Source organism: Malurus melanocephalus, unplaced genomic scaffold, assembly GCF_030028575.1.
Source record: "Malurus melanocephalus ecotype Western Australia unplaced genomic scaffold, MMel_1.1 scaffold_590, whole genome shotgun sequence".
NCBI classification, from domain to species: Eukaryota; Metazoa; Chordata; class Aves; order Passeriformes; family Maluridae; genus Malurus; species Malurus melanocephalus.
This window is the reverse complement of record NW_026623822.1, coordinates 143,739-168,276: the sequence shown is the minus strand read 5'-3', so window position 1 is coordinate 168,276 and position 24,538 is coordinate 143,739. Positions and strand designations below refer to the sequence as shown.

General features: G+C 39.8%; 1 protein-coding gene across 5 annotated transcripts in view; it reads right to left on the bottom strand.

Moving 5' to 3' along the window:
• VPS13D (vacuolar protein sorting 13 homolog D) overlaps positions 1–24,163 on the bottom strand; it is a 95,023-nt gene extending 70,860 nt beyond the window's left edge. For 4 of the 5 annotated variants that reach the window (XM_057382853.1, XM_057382856.1, XM_057382854.1 and 1 more), the window contains exons 1-25: positions 24,081–24,163; positions 21,405–21,573; positions 20,429–20,506; positions 19,992–20,182; positions 19,592–19,672; positions 19,144–19,260; positions 18,823–18,927; positions 18,318–18,488; positions 17,646–17,746; positions 17,000–17,168; positions 15,000–15,092; positions 14,055–14,265; positions 13,361–13,540; positions 12,897–13,027; positions 12,153–12,225; positions 11,503–11,673; positions 10,183–10,313; positions 9,682–9,814; positions 6,877–9,099; positions 6,328–6,479; positions 4,547–5,581; positions 3,737–3,827; positions 3,057–3,183; positions 1,960–2,140; positions 706–888 (exon numbers count right to left, since the gene is read on the bottom strand). In XM_057382853.1, coding sequence (XP_057238836.1) covers positions 706–888; positions 1,960–2,140; positions 3,057–3,183; positions 3,737–3,827; positions 4,547–5,581; positions 6,328–6,479; positions 6,877–9,099; positions 9,682–9,814; positions 10,183–10,313; positions 11,503–11,673; positions 12,153–12,225; positions 12,897–13,027; positions 13,361–13,540; positions 14,055–14,265; positions 15,000–15,092; positions 17,000–17,168; positions 17,646–17,746; positions 18,318–18,488; positions 18,823–18,927; positions 19,144–19,260; positions 19,592–19,672; positions 19,992–20,182; positions 20,429–20,506; positions 21,405–21,501 — 6,225 coding nt within the window. In that variant the 5' untranslated portion in view covers positions 21,502–21,573; positions 24,081–24,163. The remainder of the gene's footprint in view (positions 1–705; positions 889–1,959; positions 2,141–3,056; positions 3,184–3,736; positions 3,828–4,546; positions 5,582–6,327; positions 6,480–6,876; positions 9,100–9,681; positions 9,815–10,182; positions 10,314–11,502; positions 11,674–12,152; positions 12,226–12,896; positions 13,028–13,360; positions 13,541–14,054; positions 14,266–14,999; positions 15,093–16,999; positions 17,169–17,645; positions 17,747–18,317; positions 18,489–18,822; positions 18,928–19,143; positions 19,261–19,591; positions 19,673–19,991; positions 20,183–20,428; positions 20,507–21,404; positions 21,574–24,080) is intronic. The other variant, XM_057382855.1, reaches the window with a different exon arrangement.
• Between the last annotated feature and the right edge of the window lie 375 nt (positions 24,164–24,538).

The window sequence follows — 24,538 nt, the reverse complement described above, 5'->3', positions numbered from 1 at the left end:
AAGGGGTTCCCAAGCAAATCCCTACTTTGCTGAACGGGTTAGATATAGAATGCCATCTAAGATGGATCTTCCTTACCCCAAATATTGTGGCTGCAACTCTCAAGAACAGCAGCAGCTACTCCTGTCCCGTGCCTTGCCATAGGTGCAAGCACTGGAAACATTTCCCAAGGTTTCACCTCATCAAGGCAACTACACACACTCAGTTTCACTGAGAGCAGAAAAAAAAAGTAACCCCATTCTATCCTCTAGTGTATTCCAGTAAGTCTCAGCCAACACATACCCATTTTCTCCCACTTACACTGTGGAAATTTTGAGAGGTGAAGAGCTGGAGTTACAAACAGGGTAAGGTGAAAGCCCATCCTGGTCCCACATTTAGGTGTGAACCCAGCTGGGTCCTGCCTCCTCATCAGAGCAGGTGGAGTGAGTTCTGCCTCCTTAACTCCCTCTGCTCTCTCCAAACACTCAGCTCCACTCTGCCCCAATGCCTCAGACAACAGCACCAAGGCAGGAGGGGCAGTTCAGCACMATCAGCAGCAAGGCAAATCCATAAGATCTGCCAGCACACTGGCACAGACTCTCATTACTAGTAGTATGAAGTGAATATGCAAAGTAAAATGTAAGAATCATTCACAAGTTTGATCTAGAAATAAAAAGACAAGAACTAGCAAAACCACAAGCTGCTGAATTAAGAAGCAATGTTCCTACCTTGTTCTTCAATGARAAGGTACCAGGCATTCCTGCAAACAGGAATCTGTTCTTCACTTTCAGTTTTCCCAGATTAGCTACAATGAGACTGTTGGACTTGGAGCTCTCAGGTATAAGCAGAACAGGAGCCCCAGCCTCAATATCAAGAAGAACTCGGGATGCTCGCTGGGCTTTATCTCTCACCTGGCAAGAGCAAGAACACATTTTAAAAAATAATTACAAAAATTGCAGGACACAGATGATTATTTCATCCTGATTAGTACTGAATTCAGGATCATAACTTCTTTATAACATAATTTACAAAATTAAGMTGTGGTAAGAATTTACACAAAACAAAAACAACAATAAAGCAATCAAAAGAAACCCTCAAATGCTTGTTTTAGGCAGAATAAAGGGTAATTAAAATAGGATTATGATGCAAACAGGAAAAACCTGTGAAACAGGTGCAGTCCTCAGGGGKGACACATCCTTTCATCCCTGAACTAAGAGGCAGAACARACACTACTYAGCTCACTAYATAAAAGATTACTTAAGAAAARTTATTKACAAAAAGCAAAACCTCATCATTTAGAACAGATGTTTCAAAATCAGATTCAAACTTCTCMACCGATGCTCAATGAAGCATTTTAATATCCAAGCATTCACTGYCTTTTCTCCAATTATGAGAAGCTTCTTTTAAAAGAAGACTATTGACTATATTAATTATTCCCACATTATATTGCGTGGTCTATGGCTGATCTGATGATTGAAACACTGTATCATGCCCTCTATATTCTCTCTTGATATACTCTACCATGCCCTATATACTCTATCTTGACATACTCTGTCATGCTCTATAATCTCTGTATTGATACACTCTGCTATGATTTTCTCAGCCTACCAACCATCAAACTAAATCAGACATACACCTGAGTGGAACAGAACTTCTCACTTGGTTCTCCTAAATCAGCTGTAACAGTGGAGAGGAAGACAACACCTTGACTCTTTTTGTGGAGCACATTCTGCAGAATCCAGGGGCCAAAGTTTTAAARTTATGTACAGATTTGGTATTCTGCACTTTCAAACAGCAACAGGATGGTCCTAATCAAGGTTTCTTGACTACAAGATGACCCTGAGAAATCTCCACCAACACCAAAACTCTAAAACCTCCCACCATTTCAACTCACTTGAGCTGATGCATTAACATAAATGAAATACTGCATTTCAACTGCAAAAAACAGGATGGGAAAGAACAGCAAAAAGGCCCAAACATACTGTCTGTCCTTCAATTGCTGCTCTCTGACGCCCCAAGACATCCTGGAGCTGAGTGAAATGCTGGATGAAGGCCACCACCTCGGCCTGGAAGCGCTGGGTGTGCACGTACTGGACAGAGGCCATCCGCAGGGTCACTCGCATGTCACACTCCCTCTGCAGCAGTGGGTCTGGCCTCCCGTACCTGGAGAAGGGTTAAAAKTACAATTTACCAATCTTAGATCCATTTTACAAGCAGCACTAAGCATTTTGTTGCATTCCAAAATTAATACAGAGGACTTAACTAATATTCGCGGTATGTAATTAAAACTGTTTCAGTTGCAGACATGAAAAGTTTGGTTTAGCATGCAACTATTTCAGTTGCAGACATGAAAAGTATTAATTATTTCTAAATTTTGTATGTTTAAGTGCTGCTGAGTTTTAATAAAATAAATGGGAAAAWTCYACATTTGGAATGTACCTTTAATCTSTGCRTACTAGTTAGACCTTTGGTGATTTTATATCAGAACAGTGGCTTTTAAGGTAAGTACTCTGTACTCTACCAGAGGATATTGTGGGCAATTCTGAACCAGTGTGATGCTATATTTGAAATTAATTCCGTAACATTACTTGGATAATTTCTAATCTGATCAATTAGAAAACCAGAAAACATTACAGGCTAAGTACTATTGCTTTAAACAAAACAAAGAAATTCAAATTTACACTATGACAAAAGCATACCCCTAATTCCAAAATTAAGGAGCAATGGAAAACCTATTTCATCAGTTAAAAACCTCTTCCAACWTTTAAAAAACAACTGTTTTAGCTAGAAACAAATTATCATATAAATACTTTCAAGAACAGCTTTAGAGGGAAATAAAAAACTACTTTTCCTTTTCCATTTCTTTGTACACAGCAGGACAAATAGAAGATAAAAATCATAAATTTATGATTGAAAATATTCTCATTCCCACTTAATTCCCAAGAGGCCTAAGCAGAATCATGCAGCCCTGAGAGTTGTGGGTTTGGTTCCTTCGGTTTGTGTTTTTAGCAGGGGGTGCATGTTGGAAGTTAATGGAGAAACATGCTAATATTGAGTACCAAGAAGTTTAAATTCATACTTAAAGATTTGGAAAATGAGTGCTTCTTCACCACTTGTAGTGAAACGTTCCCTGTACAATTCTCCATGAGATGTAAGATCACTTAAGGACAGACTTCCAATACTTCCCTGCAAGGCCAAATCTCCCTCTGCAAAACAAAGGACAGACAATCAGGATCCTCAAACACAGATCAGTTACTAAACCCCAGAAGTTTATATTAGTGGGATAGCCTCATTACAAGAAATTAAGTAAGTCACATTCAATTAAACATTAAACCTCAAGTTCAAAGAAAACCACAACTCTCTGCTACAAAGATTGTATTAATCCAGACATAACACTAGGCTTTACATGCATCATGTGATCACACCACTTTGATTTGTGGAACTTAAAYACAACTCCTTCTTTTCCTCTAAAACAGCAATAAAAACTATTGTTCTGCTCTGTGAAAGCGAATTATTAAAATCACAGCCAAACTCAGCTAAAATGATGAAGGGCTTGACAACTGGAAGGATGCCAATATTTAAAATAAACCCTGAAAAAGCAGAGGAAGAAGCAATGGCAGAAGAATGTGCATTCTGCCCAGGAAAAACACAAAAAAAAAAAGAATGAGCACCAAAATAAAAATATTATAAATCACAATTCTAGTGCACACCTCATTTTATTTTAAGCTGCAAACAACCTGAGTCCTTCAATCTACTCACCAATCACTTCCAAGTGAGCTGCAAGTTTTGCCACACTGGCTTTAGCAAGCTCACTGGTTGTCTTATTCAGGACTAAGGATAAAGAATGGACCTGGTCAAACAAAACAGGAACAAATTGATATGAAACAACATGACTTCAGAACCTTAACATCTTGTTTAGTTTTTTTCAAGACAACAGCAYTGTAACACATAAATGGCAAACAACTATTATCTGATTGGGAGACACTGAACGAAAGCAACATTTTTACTGCCATGTTTGCACATTAATGGGTCTTCCAAGCAACTCAGAATGATCAGGCCAACAACAAATCCCAGCCCTGCTACCTTCATATTCTTCTCTTTCAAGATTTGTCACAAGTAAGTTACACTGCAGGGCCTCAGGGCAAAGACTATATTACATACACATACATCATGTTTTTTTAAAAAAAATGTTTATACATATAGACGTATAAACATATATGGATATATGTTTATAAAATATAGACTTTTTCTTTGCAAAAATAAACTCCACAGTGCCTAGAACAGCACAGTGCCAATTGCAGCATGTTAGGTCTTTTACACTGAGGCAACCTTTCCATTCAAGAGAGGATCACAGGGCATGAGAGCCAAGCATTTTGCAAACGTTCTGCTTTTCTCTAACTCTTTTTTTTTTTTTTAAACTACATCTACACATGCTTTAAATCTGTTTCTGCATTTATGTATATTCCCCACTAGAATATAAAACGCTTGATGTAAATGTCACCTTAAGTTTCTATAAACCAGACGCTTTATGACAGACAATCCAATTACTGTTTTGCATCTCAAGTATACCTTTAGATCCAGCTTAGTGTTTACAGGCTCTTGGGCTTGAGAAGCTGACAAGGAATTTATTTCTGATTTGATTGTCTGCTGAGTATCTTCAGGTTGTGGCTTCATAGCATGGTTATCAGCAGTGGATCCAATCCCAAAGAAATCCAGTATCACTACCCAAGTTTGCAAAGTTATTAAGACATCTAGACAATTAAAATCAACATCTACACTACGGTTAATTTTGTTATAGCGAGAAGAAAATTCAGGGTGTTTCCTATCYACTAAAAATATATTGATATGAACTAATGAATCATCAAAGTTACTTTTTCCACAGGGCAACTTGGATCTGTCTGCTGATGGAGAAGGAGGTGGAGTCAGAGGATACTCAGAACCAGCATCTTCTTTTTGCTTCTTACGGGAGGCACAAACTGGTCTTTGGTACAGCTGAAAGACATTAGGTGCTTCTTCCATATGGGAAGGGAGGGAACGTGGCATATCTGGATATTCTGCATTGGATACTGAGGGACAGGACTGTGAAAGATACTCCTTATGTGCTAAACTYGATGGTTTGGGTGCTCCACGGGACACCATGAGGTTCTTATACTTAGAGTCTGGTTTCTTTTCCAGGAGATCTTCCATCAGCAGGGAACGCAAGGCAATCTGAATGGACAAGGTCTGAGGGTGATCTTTGGCAAACTCAACATCAAAATCCTGAAACTTAAGGCTGACAAGACCTTGTGCCCCAAGTGTGAGATCACCACTTAACTGAACCTGGAGCTCTGAAATATGAAAGTTTGCTTGAATCTGAGTAAAAGATTTTATTTCCCTGATAGCTAAGGGCTTGTTTGGAACAGAATTAAAACTGGAGTGGCTGAATAAGCCATTTTCCTTCCGTTCACTCGAGAATTCTGAGCCTGCACTATAAAGTGATGCTGAAGGAGAACTAAGACCATTTGGAGATACAGAAGTGGTTGAAAATTTGTTCAAGTCTTCACTGTAAATTAAATTATCCAGAGTCTGAAGGACTTGCTCATATACATGTTTTGCTAACACCACCTACAATGTAGAGAAAAGAAACAATCATCACATCRGAGCTCTCTATATTAATAGAATCTATATTAATAGTGTCAATTTGTATATTTTAAAACTCGTAAGTAGAAYTCCAAATCATACAAATTTTAACTTCAACCAAGAAAAAAAATAATCCAGAACAGGGTACAATGCAAAACTGAAGCAAAACAGTTCTTGTGTATTAACTCTGCAAGATGACACCACCTGAAAAAACACTGTGTGGAATCCTAGAATAGGATACCTTGTATTCCTGGGCAAAAACCATCCACACAGAGTTAGTTAAAAATAATTCACCATCTGATCTTACACAGTAATAAATGGAACAAACATTCTACTTAGCCATCATTGCTTTTCTCCTTAGCTTTAGAAGTTTTGGTTTCTTCTACTTAAAACCTCTGCTCCTGCACAGATTTTTTCAAGGTAATGGCATTTTAATTCTTAGTTTCAACTAGAACTGCAAATAAATTTATTTGGACAGTGATACACTTTTCCTTCCATGTTCAGGACAAGCAAAAGTTATACCAATTCATAAAGTCTAAAATGTGCCCAAACAAAGTTAAATATTGGTCATTGTTATTATGACTTAAGACTGCCTCTTCCAACCACATGTATAAGGATCTGATTTCTAAACTACCAGCATGTTAAACCTGAAGCTATCAGCCTGAAAAATACTTATCTTCTATGCAGAGAAATACTTTTATATTGATAGTGGAAATACTACATTTCTGTACCTGAAGAGGGTTGACAAATTTCCCTTCAATCTTCATAATGCTTGATATTCCAAATTCTTCATTACACAGAGGAAAAGTTAAATCCAAATCTCTTTCTAATGGTATCTTTTCTAATTTAAACTGGATGGTAGTRTTATTCAGAATGTGGAAAGCTTTAAGAGAAATTGAAGTTAAAACAAAATTAGAATAAGTGAATTGATTATCCAATAAATACTGTATGGAAGAAATAACACAGTAGCTATTGAACTTCCTCCCAGAACTTCCTTCCAAGAACTTGAGCAATGCTGGACTAAGATTSTATAGTCATGCTTTGCACAAATGGRCTAAGAYTGTATGGTTATGTTCTGCATAAAAGGCACCATTCAGTTTTTGCTTAGGAGACCAAAAAYGGATACAAATACAATAACTAGTCCWTTGTAATAAAAATTGACTAATATATTTCAGTAGGATGGGTGAAACAGAATATACAATCAGACCTATGGTCAATACACATTTTTAACACATATGCTACTTAATTTATAATAATTAAGACTCCTCTGATTAACATACCATGGCCTTTATGTAATGATTCAAAGAAGTAATGACGAGTGAAATGAGATTCYTCCTGGTTGTTAATGCTGGCAGGACCTGAGGAAGAATGTGGCCCATGGGGTATCTCACTTGCAGGCTCCTTCTTGTTTGTAAATTGACTACTATTCAATGAATACATCTTAATATCTTTAATTTCAACTTGCAGCCTGTCACTTGTAGACTCATCTTCTCCCGGTACAAAATTCTGAATAGATATTTGTCCCAGATGACCTACAAGCAGTTCAGAGCTACCAGGCTTTCGAGGTATGGAGACAATTGGGGATTCAATCTTTATATTTAATATAAGCTTGATAGTATCAGTTTTGAGGGGCTGTGGTCCAAAAGCATCGCCTTCATTATCTTCTGCACTGGCAACATCTCTTGATCGTGGTGTGGTATCAAACAAAGACACCATTTCACTGTATTCAGCAGTTTTAGTTGCCAAGACTGTAGTAACTTTTGAAGCTGCACTTTTCAACATGCTGCGGAAATTCTCTTCCAGCTCATCCATGGACAAAGTCAGTTCTTTCAAAAATTTGGCTGAGTGGTTGTAGTGCAAGGAGGCCATTTTGAGGTTGAGAGAACACTCCTCTTTTGACTTTTCTGTGAAAGTGAAACTTAAAGCATCTGGAAGGCTATTTCCATCATCAAGSCGAAAGAATAAAGATTCAGAGTAATTTGCATCCCCAATGAGATTTTCATACCTCCCCGTGTTCCCTATGCTCACCACATACTGGTTCTTTACATTGTCTTGGGTCAGATCCATAAGGTGAAGGCACCCAAGGGAGCCATTCACATCCAGTTTACTACACATGGAGACATTGACTTTGGTGCCACCAATACTGGCTGTTGCAATTTTTCTGCCATATTTTTCTCCATTTGTCATGCCAACTGTCCGGAGGAGGAGGACATTTAACCAGTGAATATCAACTGCTACCTCTGTGTTCTGTGCATAAGTAGACTGGAATGTTTCCTGTTCCCTCCAACCTCTCTCTAAGTCAGCTACTAAAGGCTGAGGACTAGAATCTTCTTTCTCCTTGGGGAAAGATTTCTGGAGAAACCCAATCAGTTCAACAATAGTCTCTGGGTTGAGGATGATATCCAGGTTGTTCACCTGTAGAGAGATCACYTGCAGACTGCTATCCAAGTTCATCGATGGGCATTCTGCACTCACAAACTGATACTCCAATTTTATCAAGGACTCTTGATCTTTTCCATTGTTACCAGGTGAAGTGCTGGAGGCTGTAGTGCATCTCTCTGCCAAACCAGCTACATCAATGGGATGTGCATCTTGTGGTCCAGAAACTGGGGACTGAGCCCTGCTGTCTCGAAGGCTTCCTGTTGGCACATCGAAGCTCAGGTTCTTATGAGAAGCCATCAAAAGGTCAAAATCTGCTCCATATGTTTGCATAGTATCAACCAGTAACAGGCCATGGACAGTCAGGGACACCTCTGCATCATAAGGCCTTTTGACAAAATGGGCATTGGTACCAAAAACCTTGAGCACRGAGATGTACCGCCCGTTACTCTCAACACCCAACTGCATACAGTTCACTTTGAACTCAGCCAAAAGCAGCTGGGATTCAACAAGAACTTCCCGGGTGTGTTGCTCCAGCATGACAACACTCTGTGTTAGATTCATTACAGAATCATGCAAACTGCCAAATTGGTCTACCTCTGCAAAAATCTTGTCTTTCCCCAAATGCAGGGCATCTGAAGACTTAGCTTCAGATGTGCTCAGCTGTGTCAAACAGTTCTTCAGAGCCAGGATTTTGTCTTCATTGATGTGAATTTTCAAGTCTGGCAGGTTGCCAGACAAGACAGCTCCTGGGTATTTTGGGTCAGACGTGTATATGAGTCTGCGCTCCAGCTGCAGGTGAACATTGAATTTTTCTACCACATGAGTTGGACCCACATCACTATCCTGAACRTGCTTCCAGTTGTCTTTCACTCGGCCCACCATGATCTGAAGGTCCATAAAAGAAAGTGTGTATCTCTCATACATTTTTTTACTCATTAAGTGTGCCTGTAGCTGCTCTTCACTTATTTCTACTCCAGTAAATTCAGACATTTTGATGCCACTGTTGGAGTTGGATTCTGGYGGTGGAGTATTGGGAGGAGTTGCAAGAGGTGTTTTRTATTCCTCATCACTCAATTCATTGACTTCTGAAGAAACGGCACCTACACTCCTCTTAGAGTCTTCTGTGGATTAAAAAAATATAGTAAACAAACAAATAAAGAAAGTATTTTCCTCCCTCCTCAGATATTTCCTATCACTATCTGATTATCCTGTCTGAAGCCCCATTTTTTTAACACAAAGCATACCTGATACTGTCCTTGCCTCCTTCCACTGTCACTTTTTTTTTCAATAAGAAACCTCCTACACTTCTACATGCACAGAGTTGTCAGTCATAATGTACTATAGAACCTATTAAAACACACTATTGTCTCATTTTTAACCCACTTACTACAAGATTTAYTTTCAACCAAGTTAAAAAAAGAACCCATTACTCTGCCCATGCAATTCTACTGATTCTCAAAACTAAATGAAAGGTAAGAGCTACTTAACTACAGTATTTTTATTATCAAAAGGATTTGTCCAACTGACTTTATTGCCTAATACTAACTTCATTTTATTACCTTAAGAAAAGGATTTTTTTTCTACTTTACAGGAAAAAGCAGGAACATCCCCCAAAACTTCTCTATAGATTTTTTTACCCTTTTTTAAAGCTCTGAGTTTCTGAAAGACAAGAAAAGGAAAGTTGCAATAGTTCTAGATCATACCTTGAGAATTGGTGAGTAATATTCTTCCCAGATCTACAACAACTAACACGGGATCCATAAATTTGAAATCATCAGGAAAGATCACCTGAGGAGCAGAGATATCAAGGCACACAGTCCAGCTTTTGCTGTTTTCCTGGAAGTTAAGAAGAAAGATATAATAGCCCATAAGAAAACAAACCAAAACCATGTGAAACATCTAATTAGCCACTTTTACTCCTGATGAGGTGACTGTCACAAACTCCAGCCACACTCAGGTTTGGTACCTTGTTAAACCACAGACTCCCACTGCAGTCAATAAAGAAACATTTTCAGCAGGTGAAACATCCCCTGCACCTCAAACCTGTATGACTGATAGCAAAAGGAATATACAACACCCCCTGGAAAACTCACCTCCTGCTCACAAAGAACACCACACAAAAAACAAACTTCACTCTTCAGAGCTCCAGGTCCTAAACCAAAAGACTAAAAGTCTACATAGACATTTGGGGGGCACAAACTTACAATGAAGTCTCCAACTAATAAACGATCGATCGTTTGTCTGATTTCAGCTTTTGTCTGCATTTTCAGCTTGTTGTACTGTCTTCTGGCAGCTTCAGCAACTCTTGCCTCTAACTCAGACTGATAACCAAAACCTGCACAAGARATGGAAAACTGAATAGGTATAACTTTGTTCACCCTTTATTCAATAAGAAGAAAAAACAGGAGAAGGAGAAAAGAATACAAGATTTRTTTTAAATTTTAGCAGTAAAATACAGAACAGGAAAACACAGCAGGTGAAAGCTACTCTCTGTGCCAGGCTGCTGCACAGAAAAAAAGGAAGTATGTAAGCACAAAACAAATAATCMCACTAAAAAAATAATTTCCCAAACCTTTCGCTTGTCTTTATTTCACAGACTTTCAATCCAATTTGTCAAATTTCTGGGAGACAAGACAGAGTGCCAAGTATGGCCACAGAGAAAATTCTGACTAAACATTAAGATGTGGATGTGCAGCCAGTGGTCTTTTGTTTGCTTAGTTGGTGGTTTGTTTAAAACTTGAATATTTATGGAATACTCTCACCTTGTGAGAAAAGGCTCACACACCTCTTTATGCCAGGTAACTCAAATCTTTTGGTAGTTACCATAATCAGCAGAAAAAGAATGAGTATTTCAAGAACATTTTAATGGTCCTAATGCTCCTTATTGTCACCTCTCATCTCCTCAGAAAGTGAGCTTCAACRACCAAAACTGCAAAGGTGGCAGCTTTATGGTGTTACAGGCTTAGATAGTAGAAACCTTAATCCTGTTGCCCTGAGAAATTTATGGAACCAGTACGTTCAAATCTAAAAATCAATGTATCTCAAGAAGCTGTAACAAAGGGCAACCTTAATCTAACCAACAGAAGAGATTCAACAGGAATTAGAATGAAATACAGATCCTTTGTATCATTACTGTAGACATACTCTTTTAACAGCCCTCTCAAAAAAACTATATCAATGTCCAGAACACATTACAGGAACAAATCCCCTCTTTTTGTTTAGGCATTTTAATTTAGCAGGCATGAACACCCACCATGGGGTATAGCAGTAATTTGCAGTTTTAAAGCAGAAGTTGCATGAGTCTGCCACAGCAAAATCCCTGATTCAATTAAAGAAAAAGAAAAAAAAAGAAAAAAACCCACCAGAGAAGTCCCAGGGTATTGCAAAATTTAAACTTAAAGTGAAGATTTTTTGATTARTGCTTTATATTTCTAAGAATGAAAATAAATAAAAGCAAAGACATGAAAAGATGTAATTCCAWCAACAAAACACCAACCCCACCAAAAATACATTAAAAGGTTAACCTGAGGTATGAACCCTTCCCTTGTAGAAGAAGTCAGCTACTTTCTTAATGGCTTGTGGATTATAAATAATATTTAGAGGTCTGGTACTGACTTCCAGGCGCCTCTCAAAAGTGCTGTGAATTGGATTTCTTTCATAAAGCATCTCAAATACTGGGGCATCAGGATCTGCAACTGAATAAAAAATGAGTCACAAAAAGCACCYGTAAAAAAAMCCCAAAACAARCAAATAGACAAAAGCAAAAAACAACTCCCAAAGAATTTAATAACTGATTTTTAACTGGTACTACTGGGAAAGTAGAAGTATCTAAGAATTCTTCAGTAACAGAAAAGGGAATAGTGTGATCAACTTCTACAATCAACAGAATTTAATCAGTTACATATACGAAAACATTTGTATAATTGGGGAACTAATCTTGAACTTGTAACAATTTCTTTTTAAACCAAAACAAAGTGTAACTCCTATTGTCTTGAAATACATCTCCTCCTTTCTTTATAATCAACCTGCATGCACCCTAACATCTGAACAAAGCTTCTGATTTTATCTTTACCATTTGCAAAAAGCATTTGCATTAACTCAAACCCTAGGCATTTAGTTTTGAAGTTTCTGGTTTGCAGGAATTATCTCATCAAACATAAAATGAAATCTTTACCAGCGTTCTGATTAGTCATTTCTGAGGACAAACTTTGGAGTCCAAAGGAAGACATGCAGCCAACCTCTTTTTGCTAATAAGAATTTAAAAGAAAAAGATTGTTTAGATAAAATCAACCAAGCCACCTGATRTAAACATAAAAGTCTTTTCTGTTGAAGTATATGAATAGTCTGAGATTATTACATGTATCAAACAAAAGAAGGCAGTATGACTAAGAAGCAAACACTCTCCACTCCTGCAGCAGACAGGATGAACTCTGAAGTGCAAATTGCAGCCAGTATAAAGTACAATATACATGGGAAATCCTCATGGCATTAGATTCAAATTTGGTTTGCTCAGAAGAGAGATTTAAAATCTTCTCTAGAATTTATTTCTGCATTTAGTGTACCACTATAAAGGTGAAATAAAACCCTCACTAGGACTAGAGCTTTATGGAAAAGAACAATCACTGATTAAGAAGCAATGCTGATATTCCAAAAATCAAATGTTGTTCAACAAATTGTCCTCTCCTCAATACATAAAACTGAGAGATTWAAGTCATAAGCATGTAGAGTAAAAAATGAAAAGTTCTACAAATTGTATTTGGAAAGGGAGGGGAGAAGTAAATTCAACAGGTAGAAACTTCTCCTCAAGACGTTTATGTTCCCTCTCTGGGATAAGAAACGTTTTGAGTTTTGGAGTATAACTATTTTCATACACAATTATGCATCCCACATAGTAACTTATAGCATTTTTTTCACCTACAGGATTTGGGAAAACAAGAACAGGAAATATGGTCCCTTCTGTTGCCAAATCTCTCAGGAAAAGCCCACCAAGCTGAACTTTGAGAAGTGAAGACTTTCTGCGAGGAAGGGATTCTGCCAAGATCTTTACACCTGCAATGTAAATACATACAATTATTTTGTTTCTTTTAGTAAAGCACACATTTTATTTAAATTCTACAAATAAAAAATACTGTCCAAGAAACAAATATTTTTGAAGTCTTTATATATACAAACATATAAAATATATTTCAAAGTATTTTTTACATATAAACATATATATATACACACATATATGTACATATATCTATATCTATTTATCTATATATCCATATATCTATATATATATATATAATAGGAACATTTAACATGGTAATTTGTTATATATTATAATGATTGTGAGGCTGCTCTGGTCTTTTTGAGGAAGAACAGAAATGGGCTTAATACCTGAAAACTCCAGCTGCATAAAAGCAGCCTCCTCAGCGTGCACCATCTTCTTCTTCCTGTGCAACAAAGTGAAAGAGCCACCCTGCAGCTGTAGATTTAATTTAGCAAAAACATGATCTCTCTTGGTAAAAGTATTCATGCTGGAAGCATCTGCAGCAGGATCAAAAAATTCATCTGCACCTAATTAAAAAAAAAACCAAACAAAAATAACAGATTAAGTTTCTGGAAGGCTACTGAAGAGCAAGAAAGTTCCTGTGAATATAAAAATAAAGATTTCTCCAGTTCTCAGGGGGAAAAATTGCAACAAAAAATAGAGCAGATATACCTTTTTCCTTAAAACAACTGAATATACCATAGAACTCTTCTATTTCAATCAAGGAAACGTAAGCCTGAATTTACACAGACCCCAACAACCCAGTAATGTTCCAGTCACATGACCCCACACACACACTTGATCAAAACAGAGGAAGTCCCAAAGCTCTTTGCCCTAAAAAACAGTAACAGTGGAAGCAAATATATTCCACRAGCAGGTATTCAGGTACTGAGGTGCTGCCCAGGTTGTTCTGCTTTAGGCAGGCTCTGCTGCCTGGSTACATCAGCTGACAGAGAATCCTTTAACAGTACAGGCCCAGAGCTCACTCTGCCCACCCAGACCAGGTATCAAACCATGGCAGCAAACCCCRTGTTGCCATACCCAGTATATCCTCTGGATTCCACTGCTCCTTTGGGTCTGGCAGCAGCCCTTCGAAAGGTTCACCTTCGTATGTCTGCTGAGTATATCCATACCAACCTCCCCAGCCAGGAAACCACGACTGCAGGTACTGCAGCATCCCAGTGCTGCTGCCGTGGGCGGGTTCTGCCATAGGGGAACCTCCAATGGAATCAGGCAAGGGCTCTTTGATACTCTGTGTTTGAACATTGAAGACATACACGTTACTGCTGTTGAGAGAAAGAGGGTCACCAGAGCACAAAACACCATAATAAAAACACAGTTCCATCTCCTATTTACTCAGCACTCCAGAATGATATTCTCAATCAATACTCAGCCTAGAGAAGAGCGGCAGCAAAGTAACAAACACATCATCACTTAAGGGTTCCATATTTATATGAATATATAAATATGCATGTGATCAGGCATGTATAAAGCCACATGTCACCATTTAAATCTTAGTCTAGAAAACACTAAACCAAATACATCATTTGACACCATTAAGCGCAGCTCTACAATTTAGCATTTGTATTTGCAATAGATGACATGCTGTTACGGAGATTAGCCCATMTTTAATGAAGTGTGCTCCCCAAGCCATTTCCATGAGGCTCACTTCTGCCACRTTTATTTTGGGAAAATATTCATCACAGGCCTTCATTTCCATTCTCTGTTTTTAAGATGGAGAGTACCTGACCTAGGAATTCTGGCAAGGATCCTGCTGGGGAAGATCATCGTATGACAAGACAAAACATTTCATTGTCCAAGTGACACAACAGTAAGAACTGCAGGAACTGAGCATTTCTGCAATTTTAGCATTAATGCCACACTTCTAAACCAATGGAAATACCTGCTAAGGCTCTCCAGCAGAACAATACCTCAGATAATCACCTAGAGATTGCAAATATTACCCTGCCTGGGGAATGTTCTCACCTCAGCTAAGTCATGAAATTTATTATGAACGATCTCATAAAGGATCTTCAACTCTTCATAAGTCTGCTCATCCTCAATACGATGCATTTCTGCCTGGAAAGACAAAAAACGTAAAGTACCTGCATTAAAGGAGTACAGAATCTTGTTCACAAACATGTCAAGAATCTCTGCACTGAGCCAGGGACTCATAGAGAAAACTGTAATGGCGTTAATGATCTGCACTTAAAAATTAATGTAAGTCATGTAGGCAATTGTAACATTGATGTCTGCCTGAATTGTAAATAAAGCTTATTTGCATTGTAAAATACACTATTTTAGCACTGTAAAAATTCACAATTATATCCCCCTATTACAAATCAGAACCAAGATTTGCAGCACTAAAATTAAAACAAGGAAAATAAATTGATTTAACAGAATGCCTTGCTTAGCCAGGAGCAAAAAAARCTACTGTCTTGAGGAAAGAAGGTGGAGGAAATGAACTGGGTAAATCAGGACAATATAGTGTTGATAGTAACTTACTCAGACATGTTGTATTCTCTGCACTGATTAACAAGTTGTTTGTGGGAACTGATGATTCACCCGAGCCTAAAAAAACTGTTGTGGTGGATGAGACCACCCCGGGGACTGCTGGGGGGCCAAAGGGCCCTGGGACAGCTGCAACTCAGTGGTGGAAAGACCCTGACAACTCCTTTGAGAATTAGATGGTTCCTTCCAAGAATATGTAAATCCTCCTACCCCGTTGGACCGGACTTAACCTGGTCCCTCACTCCACCATCCCTTCCCCCACTGGTCACTGGATCCCCTTTGTCCTCTCTCTCCACCCTGTCCAGGTGACTGATCCCACAGCTCCATATCTGGGGGCAGAGAACCGAGCTCTTTCTCTTCACCTCTGGATCCCCTCTGGGAATAAACTTCTGGAACATCCACGTGGACGAGCCCTCTGGTTCTTTGTCTCTGGTAAGGTATGAGCTACAAGCTTACAGGGTGTGTGTGTGTCAGCCTTTTACCAGCAAGGGTGATGGGGAATTCTCACTGCACAGCACCAGGGCAGTGCTGGCCGGAGCAATCTCCAAAGGCTGTGGAGACACTCCTGGYACACACAGAGGGATCAGATCACACTGATCACCACCCCATGATTACGTTAAAAAACCCATAATGAAACAACAAAGACATTTTTCTAGTCCACTGCCATTACTCTGTTACATTCCACAGCTCTACTGAACACAATACAAGCCCTATGAAACCTTGGCCAGGTATTATAAAAATTTTCTAAAACATTGACCTACTCCTCCAGTTCATCTCCAAATAACAAAAGTAAGGATTACATGTAACTTTAAAGTATCAGTAGAATTGCATCTTCCATTAATACATGGTGGAGAGGTACATGGTGCAATGAACTGATTTAAAGAAAAAGTCCCAATATGCCTAAACATAAAAAGCAGCTAGTTATAGTGCGTGGGGTTTTTTTTCCTGAAGTAGGTCACAGGTTGATTATCAGGGGCACTAAACTCTTCAGCCTCAAACCAAAACAAATAAAAAACCCCAAYAAAACCCTCCAAATAACCCCAAACACATTGTGAAATAGCCACAATTTTTCCTAATTATCGACTCAATCATATGGGTAGACACATTTCTGGCAYTTAAATACCTTTTGGATCTACAGAGAACATGAGTTAAGAAAGCATGTCACCAACTGTCACAGGCATYCTATGGCAGTTAATGCTATTTTTGGTGAACACTGGTTACAGCTCRAAAACCAGACAGCTTTTTGCAGAGTAAAACAAAAACACACGGACCCTGCAGCACACACACCTCCCACAAGCCCAGGTTTCAGCATTAAAATCTCAGCTGTGGTCAGCAGACAGTCTGTTCAGTGAAAACGGCCTGCAGTACAACTAAAGACGTTTCTAAATTCACCCAGGTTTTAAATGTGAAAAGATGAAACAAACCAAATATAAGATGATTAACAATCACTGCAGAAGAAACTCAAGTCTAAATACCTGGTCTGCAGCAGACAGTGGTTCCCCCTTCAGCTTGCTGTAGTACAAGTCTGTGTAGGACACTGCATCCCGGGCCCGATGCAGCGCRAACTCCCAGGTGGAACGTTGCCTCTGCTCCCTGATCTCCGAAAGATTTGCATTCAGGGCAAAGATCCACCATTCCCGGCAGCTGAAACAATTTTCAATTATTGTATTACCAGTATTTAATTTAAAAAAAAAMCAACTCCAGCGCGTGTCCAACTGGTGAAGGTCCAGGAGACTCAGTGAAAAGAAACAGGTCAGCAGCCAGGAAAAGCAGCAGCATTGCAGCCAGCACAGATGGCTGCTCCTACAGGTTGTGTAGGACAGTGCTCCCCAAAGTCCCACCACTGCACTGGGATTTAGTCCAGCTGCCACATATCAAGCACAGACAACAAAATTTAGAGTTACACAGACTGGACTGAAAGCCTCAGGTAAGGATAATTTTATATTTGAATTATATCAGAGTATTTAAAACTGATTTATGAGGTAGGGAGGGGAATAAAGCATGAAAGCTCAATCTCTAATGTATGATTATTATATACATTTTTGTATTTGTCTCATTCTARTTTTTCTAATATCACTTGTAATATCATATTGACAACATCACATATGGAGATGTACTTACTTCTCTGTTACTGTAACYTTTGGTTTCCACTTCCTGAATTTAAGCTGTCGTTCCTTTCTAGCCAGTTCCTTTAAAAATCCCATAATTTGCTGATACTGCATCTATWAGTGAAACAGATCAATGAGGTGATACTGAAGTGTTTTCCAAAGAAAAGGGTAGGGGAAAAAACCCAGCCAAAAACCCAACCACAGGTTTGGTTTATCTACACCAATGGCCTGCATATGGTGCAGAATTAAGATTAATGTTACTCATAATTCATAATTTTGTTCCCCAGTGTGATGTATCTTCTCGCAACAGCTAGTAGATCATGTGTGACATTCAATTTACACCTCTATTTACAAATACACAGAATGAAATCTCTTTCCATGTCAAGTTATCAATGTAACATCCACTGCTATTGTACATTTTATAGGCCAAAACCCCCCTTCCTATTACTACAACAAATAAACAACAATTTAATTTTATTTTTTGCAATAATCAGTTTCAGTAAAATAATTTAATAATTTTGAAAGCTTGGCCTTAAAACAACTTATTCAATACATCTCTTGGAGCTGCCTCTCAAAAAAAAAAATCTTTCAGAGTATTAATTTTGTGCTACAATAATGGCATTTTAGCTGTCACTGTTCTATGATCTCTGCTCCAGTTACTGGCAGGCAAATAGTTGGTATTTACCTGGGAAAGCTTCAGGGGTATCGTCTCAAGCTGAATGTCACATTCCAGCCGTGGAGTGTGGCGGGATCTTAAAGGCTCCTTAGAACAATTTCTCTTGAGAAGAGCAGAAGTGCAGACAGGCTCCATGATGTAATTATGATCACGACTTTCCATGCTTCTATCCATTGCTTCCTGCGGGTTACAAGCAAATTATTCTCTAAGATGTGAGTGTACAATACTCATTAGGATACACTGGTTTCATGAAGTAGAATGTAAATTATTAGCAGCTAGTCCATTGGAAAAACCTCTTGAACACATTTCCTCTTCAAAAGTAAAACAAAATAAAACAAGGTATCACACAGCACAGCCTTTGTGGTTTGTGCATGTATCTTGTCATTAAAGCATGAAAATAAACTTCTGCTGCTCTTAGAAGACCAGATGAAACAAATTCTATGTCAATCAGGTCACAGTACAGAATGAAGACCAGCAACAAACCTCTCTTTCATAAGCAAAACCTCTTATGTACCTGTAGCTGACCAGGAGGCAGGTCACCCAGTAAAGTGCAGTTGGTATCCCAATAAACACTGAAATCYGCAACATCCATCTGTTTTTTCCGCATGAGCTTCTCCACCTGGAGTAGAAGAAGTGGAGTAGTCAAGATCACACACCAYGTGCCATGTAGTTTTTAGTGCTACATACCCAATAAAAAATATTAAATGCTCAGAAYMCATTTATTRCAATAACCAGAAGATTATTAAAACRCTGCAYGTTTTGCTGAATGTTTGCTAACACCCATAAAATRCAGCACCCCATCTGAGCTGCTCTTGTACACAAGAGTTGCACTTACTGGTTCAAACACTGCATTTTGCATTGAGACATTTTTGATGCAGACACCAAATGCAAATGGCTGTGAGGGATTTGTGACACCATCTTCAAACCTCAAATGCACATCCTGGATTTTTAACTGGACAGAAAAAAAACATTACTAGCGATGCTATTTACATCATTATAGCAGACTAACACTTTTCATTAATGCTGRAGCAATTCAGTATTTAATTTCTGCAATTCTCCAATAAATTCCTAGTAGATATTTAACCTAATAGAAATCCTRTTCCTCATTTCTGTTTTTGTTTTGTTTTTTCTTTCTGGTTCTACCTTCTCCTCAGATACCAACAGTCCCTGCCCTCCCCAAAAAATGAGCCACTTTCACAACACTTTTTTTTTTCTATCCTACAATTATTGTCCATTTCAAAGGCAAACGTGTAATTGCTACCCACTCAAATGTAAAGACTTACTTCAATATTTTCTACAATTCTTGTGACTACAGATGCAGTAACTGAGTACCAGTAAGACTCCCCTTTCTGTTGTTGTTCTTTCTGAAAGAGAAAACAGGGATAAGCATTACTAAGCACTGTAACAGCTCGTGAGAAGACAATGTAATTTGTCATATTGAAATCATTGTCAACAAGGAGAAACAAAAAAAACCCCAAGTTAAGATATTTAAATATCTCTGACATAAGTGGGACACGCGACATAATGGGGAGGGGTGGTGGGTCAGCAATTGCACTATGTCAGCATGCATAAATCAAATTCTAACTCCATTTCTTGTGCATTTGTTCTTCCCTTACTAGGAGACCTAAGTACAATCCATCCACCACAGAGGTTTCTTCATTGTGAAACATAAGTGTGACTCACTTTCCATTTTTCTTCAAGTGCCAGCAGAAGGGCTTTCTTGTGTTCTGTCTCATGCAACTTTTCCCKTTCCTCATCAAACTCCTCTCTTTTTTCTGGTGCACCAATTAAGTGCAGTTTTGAGACAGATATCACCCATGGATCCACATGTGGACGATAAAAAGGGATCTGTAGTGTTATTTTGCCAATGAAACCTGAATAAAAACAAGAGACACACTATCAGATTCCTGTGAAAACATATTTTATCACCCTTGAAAATYCTCAAAGAAAAAGTGGTGTAAGAAACAAACAGAAATAACCTAAAGCTCAAACAGAAATAACCTAAAAATCAGGCTACCTTGTTTGTTCAAGCCTCTGACTCACAGGTAAAGGGTCCTCCAAAACATGCAATACTTCCTGTTCAGAAAATATCTATCCTGCTACACAAGCAAAATACAAACCTGCCTTTACTTCAAACGGTAATTCCAGTTCCTTTAAGGCATCTTTTTTTAGTGGCAGGTTTTCCAAYTCAACAGCACCTATACAAAGCAGGAAAAAAAGACAAGTCTGCTAAACAAAATTAGATCAAAGAAAGCCAAATTGAACAGTGTAAGCCTAAAATGACTGGCATTGTGGTTTTTTAAAAAAAGTTAAATGGCATTTAATGAGAACAGCCAACCTAACATTTCAGGCTGTGTTACAATCACAATGGTTACTTAATACACTTAATGGTTAATTTTCTTAAGTCACATACTTAAACTATTTGATGAGGTCATCCAGAAGCAATTTTACGTCAGGTTTTAGATCGGAACTTAGTTGTTCCGATCTTTCTCTTAGCCACAGAGAAAACCTACCCTTTATTATCTTTTCAAGAGATACTTATTTTCTTAGTATTGTGAAAAGCACACACAGAAAGGCCTTGGAGTATTGCAAAACATTCTCAGCAGAGGTAGCAGGTAACAGCAGCAAACGATGAACAGAAAGCATTGATTTGAGGACTCTGTACAAAGTACAAAACTCGTGGAKGCAACATGACACAAATCAGATTACAGGGGAATAACTGTGAGCACCAAAGGTAAGGGCTGCAGGACACTTCCTGCCACAGTCCCTCAACAAGAACAGTTACTGAACAGTATCAAGAAAAAAATGACACTCCTATGACATAAATTCAACATTCTAAGATAGTTAAGCATACCTTTGAAAATTTTATATAAATTGGTTTAAGAGTGCTGATAAAAAGCAACAAAGAATGTAAGATCATTTACTGTTCATTGTGAAGTTCTAGCACCAACCTCTGTATTTAAAGGGTTTATACAGACATTAAACACAATATTAAGTGCTTATTTCTATTCCACCTTCCAGTTTTTACAAAAATACAACACTCTTCTAAATCACACTATGAAAACAGTACAGAAAACACCACAAAGCCTCCCTCACCCTTTAGAAGAGCCACAGAAAGCTGGTCTGTGTTCAGGTTATTGACGTATTTGCCCAAGTAGGTGTTGAGGACCCAGGCTACCAATCCTTCCAACATGACTGTCCTAGAAGAGGAAAACTAATGTTCTGCTGTCATTTTCTGGATTTCTCTTCCATAATTAGTCTTGGTCTGAAAGAAAAAAAAAGAAAATTATTGTCTGAAATATCCGCTCTCAGCAGAGTTGACATAACTGTCACTTCAMTTCTTACTGTGATCTATCGAAAGAGGAGAAAAAGCACTAAGGATGATTTCTACCTTTAAAAAGCTCTATCTTTTGCCCTTTAAGTGTTGAATCAGCTTCATATAGAGATCTGGTGATTTCACACCACTCCCATTGGCACATAAAGCTCATCTTTCCACCCTTTTTTAAACCAAAATATTACATTTTGTTGCAATAATCAACAAGGCCAATCTACAATCCTCCAGAAAAGAAAAGGCCAAAATTCCACGTTGATCTGAAGTTTGCACTAGGCTCCTTGACCTCTGCTGCCCATATTTTCACCATGTTGGGTTTGGCAACCCGGTCTGAAGCAACAGACTGGAGCCTGCTGTAATTTTGCAGAATTCTTATATGRCATCTGTGAAGTAACTCACCCTACTCAAACCCCTTTTTGGGAGTGTGTGTGTGGCGGGGGGGAAGTAATCAGATACAAGCCCCAAAAATAGCTCATCAACAGTTACTCCAACAGGTTTTCAAAGTGGTAGCAGATTCCTGCACTGAGGAGAGAAAAGGCTACATTAGGGGAACACCACTAGTCACATTCCTGAAGATTTCCCTTCGCTCTTCTCCAGCCATTTCTGTTGCAACTTCTGTGGTAATCAGGGCATTAAAATCCCAAAGTCCCTGTTMAACCTTTTAACCACTGAATTGCAAAACTGCTCTTAGATCCTGCAAGGGCAGGGTGAAGCTGCTACAGTAAGGAAAAAGGCATGCAGGTCATGCCTTGAGGTTATAATGGAATAAATGTATCAATTTTGTGTTTTAAAARCTCTCCCAATCCCACATACCTGCCTAAACCATTGAATTCTGCAAAACAGAAAAGCAAGATACACCCTTTATTTACACCTGACAATAGAAGGAAATGACAACTTCAACAGGCACATTTTAAATTTTATATAAAGATATAGTTTTCTCATTATGAAGTTTGCTTGATTTTCGGCAGCCCCATTTAAACTTTTATTTCTTTTTTAAAAGGCAGTGAAAATTTTTAGCTAACAGTTAAAATTAACTAAATAGTTAAAATAAATAAAACTAAATAGTTGGTAAAGAAATAAAACTAAATAGTTAAAACTAAATAGTTAAAATTAAATGATTAAATAGCCAGAACCAAGCAAATAATGAAAGGCTTTTTTTAAAGGCTGAAACTATGCTGTCMTGAAGAATGACAGAAAATAGCACATGTAAGTTCGATTCAACTMAGTCACATGACTTCACATAAAATGTGTTAACAGTTTTGCCTTTGCAAAATTTCTCAACCGTTTTCAAAACCAATACTATTATTTCACATAATACTCAGCATTTATGTTACTGGGCCACCAGCTTATAGTATAGGTTTTATTCAAATAAAAGTGACAAGAAGCTAAAGATCAAACAAAAGCATATACAGTCAACTTTGTTACACTGTCATTAAAAAAAAAAAAAAAAAAAGCCAATTAAAAAAAAGTATCTACAGGTGTCTGAGGCCAAAGCAGAGGAAAGATCTTGAAGAAACATTTAATGACAGCAGAGACCAGCATCTGAGGGACTGAAATCCTCCGGTGCATGAACCACGACTGAAGCCACCCTAAGAACTCCAAGTACATCACATCCTTAACCAAAACCCATGGGACACAACTAATCATGTAGGAACCTTTCAAATGTTCTAAGGCTCTTATATTTTAAACTCTGTAGTGCACTGCTATGCCACTAGGAAGAAAACCAAGGCATGAATGTTCTATGACAGCGTTTTAATTTCCTTAACACACACAGCACACAAAATGAAACTGTCAGGGTGAGAASCAAAGCCCAGACGAGGCCCTGGCTCAGAGCGAGCTCCCTTTTCCCTAGATAAGGATGCAATTTTCCGCAGGCGGGGGCAGAGCGGGCCCTGTGGCCGCGGGGCCGGGGCAGGTGCCAGGGGGGCTCCTGCAGCGCCCGTCACCCCGAACCGGGCGGGAAGGAGCCCGCCAGGGACACGGGACATCGGCAGCAGAGACCTGTGGGCTCCACCGCGTGCCGGGGAGGAAGCGAAAGGTCACCTTGCCCGCCGGGGCGGGAGCAACCCCGGGGAGCCCCGCGGGAGCCCCGGCCAGCGTGAGGCGGCGARCGGCCCGCGCCGGGCGGGGAGGCCCTCAGGGACCCCCAGGCCCCACGGCGGGGCTAAAACCCCCGCGCCCGGGCCGGCGCTGCCCTCCGCGCCCCGCCACAGCCGCRGCAGGACCGGGACGCACCGCGGCCGCCCCTCGCCCACCCATGCCGGGGCGGGGCGGGGCGCCGCGAGGGGCGTGCGGCAGGGAGGGGCCCCTCAGGCCGGACCCGCGGAGCGGCAGCGGCGGCTGACGCAGGAGGGAAGGGCGGCGGGGCCGGGGCGCTCCGAACCCCCTCAGTGTCACCCCCGGACCCCCCTCAGGAGCCCCCCCGGGACCCCCGGACTCACCTGCGCGCCGGGAGGGGGGCGGCGGGCGCGCGCCGGGCGGTGGCGGGGGCGCGCCCGGGAGCGGGAGCGCCGAGCGATCGATGGGGCCCGGGAACGCCCCCGGGGCGGGGCCCGAGTGAGGGCGGGGAGGGGAGGGGAAGGACGGGGAGAGCGGCGGGGAGGGACGGGAAAGGAAGGGACGGGAGGAACGGGGGGGGAAAGGAGGGGAGGGGCCCCGGCGCCGCCACCGCCCGCGGAAATGGGCGCAAACCGGGCGGGTTTGGGAGCGGCGCAGCGCCCGCGGCCCGCGCCCGCCCCTCAGAGCATCGGCCCCTCAGYAACARCCKCACGGACCGCGCTTGGYRAGSTGCGATACACRACCTGTGCGGTGAGAGAGCCACGGTAGAAAGCAGAATTTTGTTTAATGAAGAGCTCAGGAAACTTAAGAATACATGTACTTTTTTTTTTTTTTTCTTTAA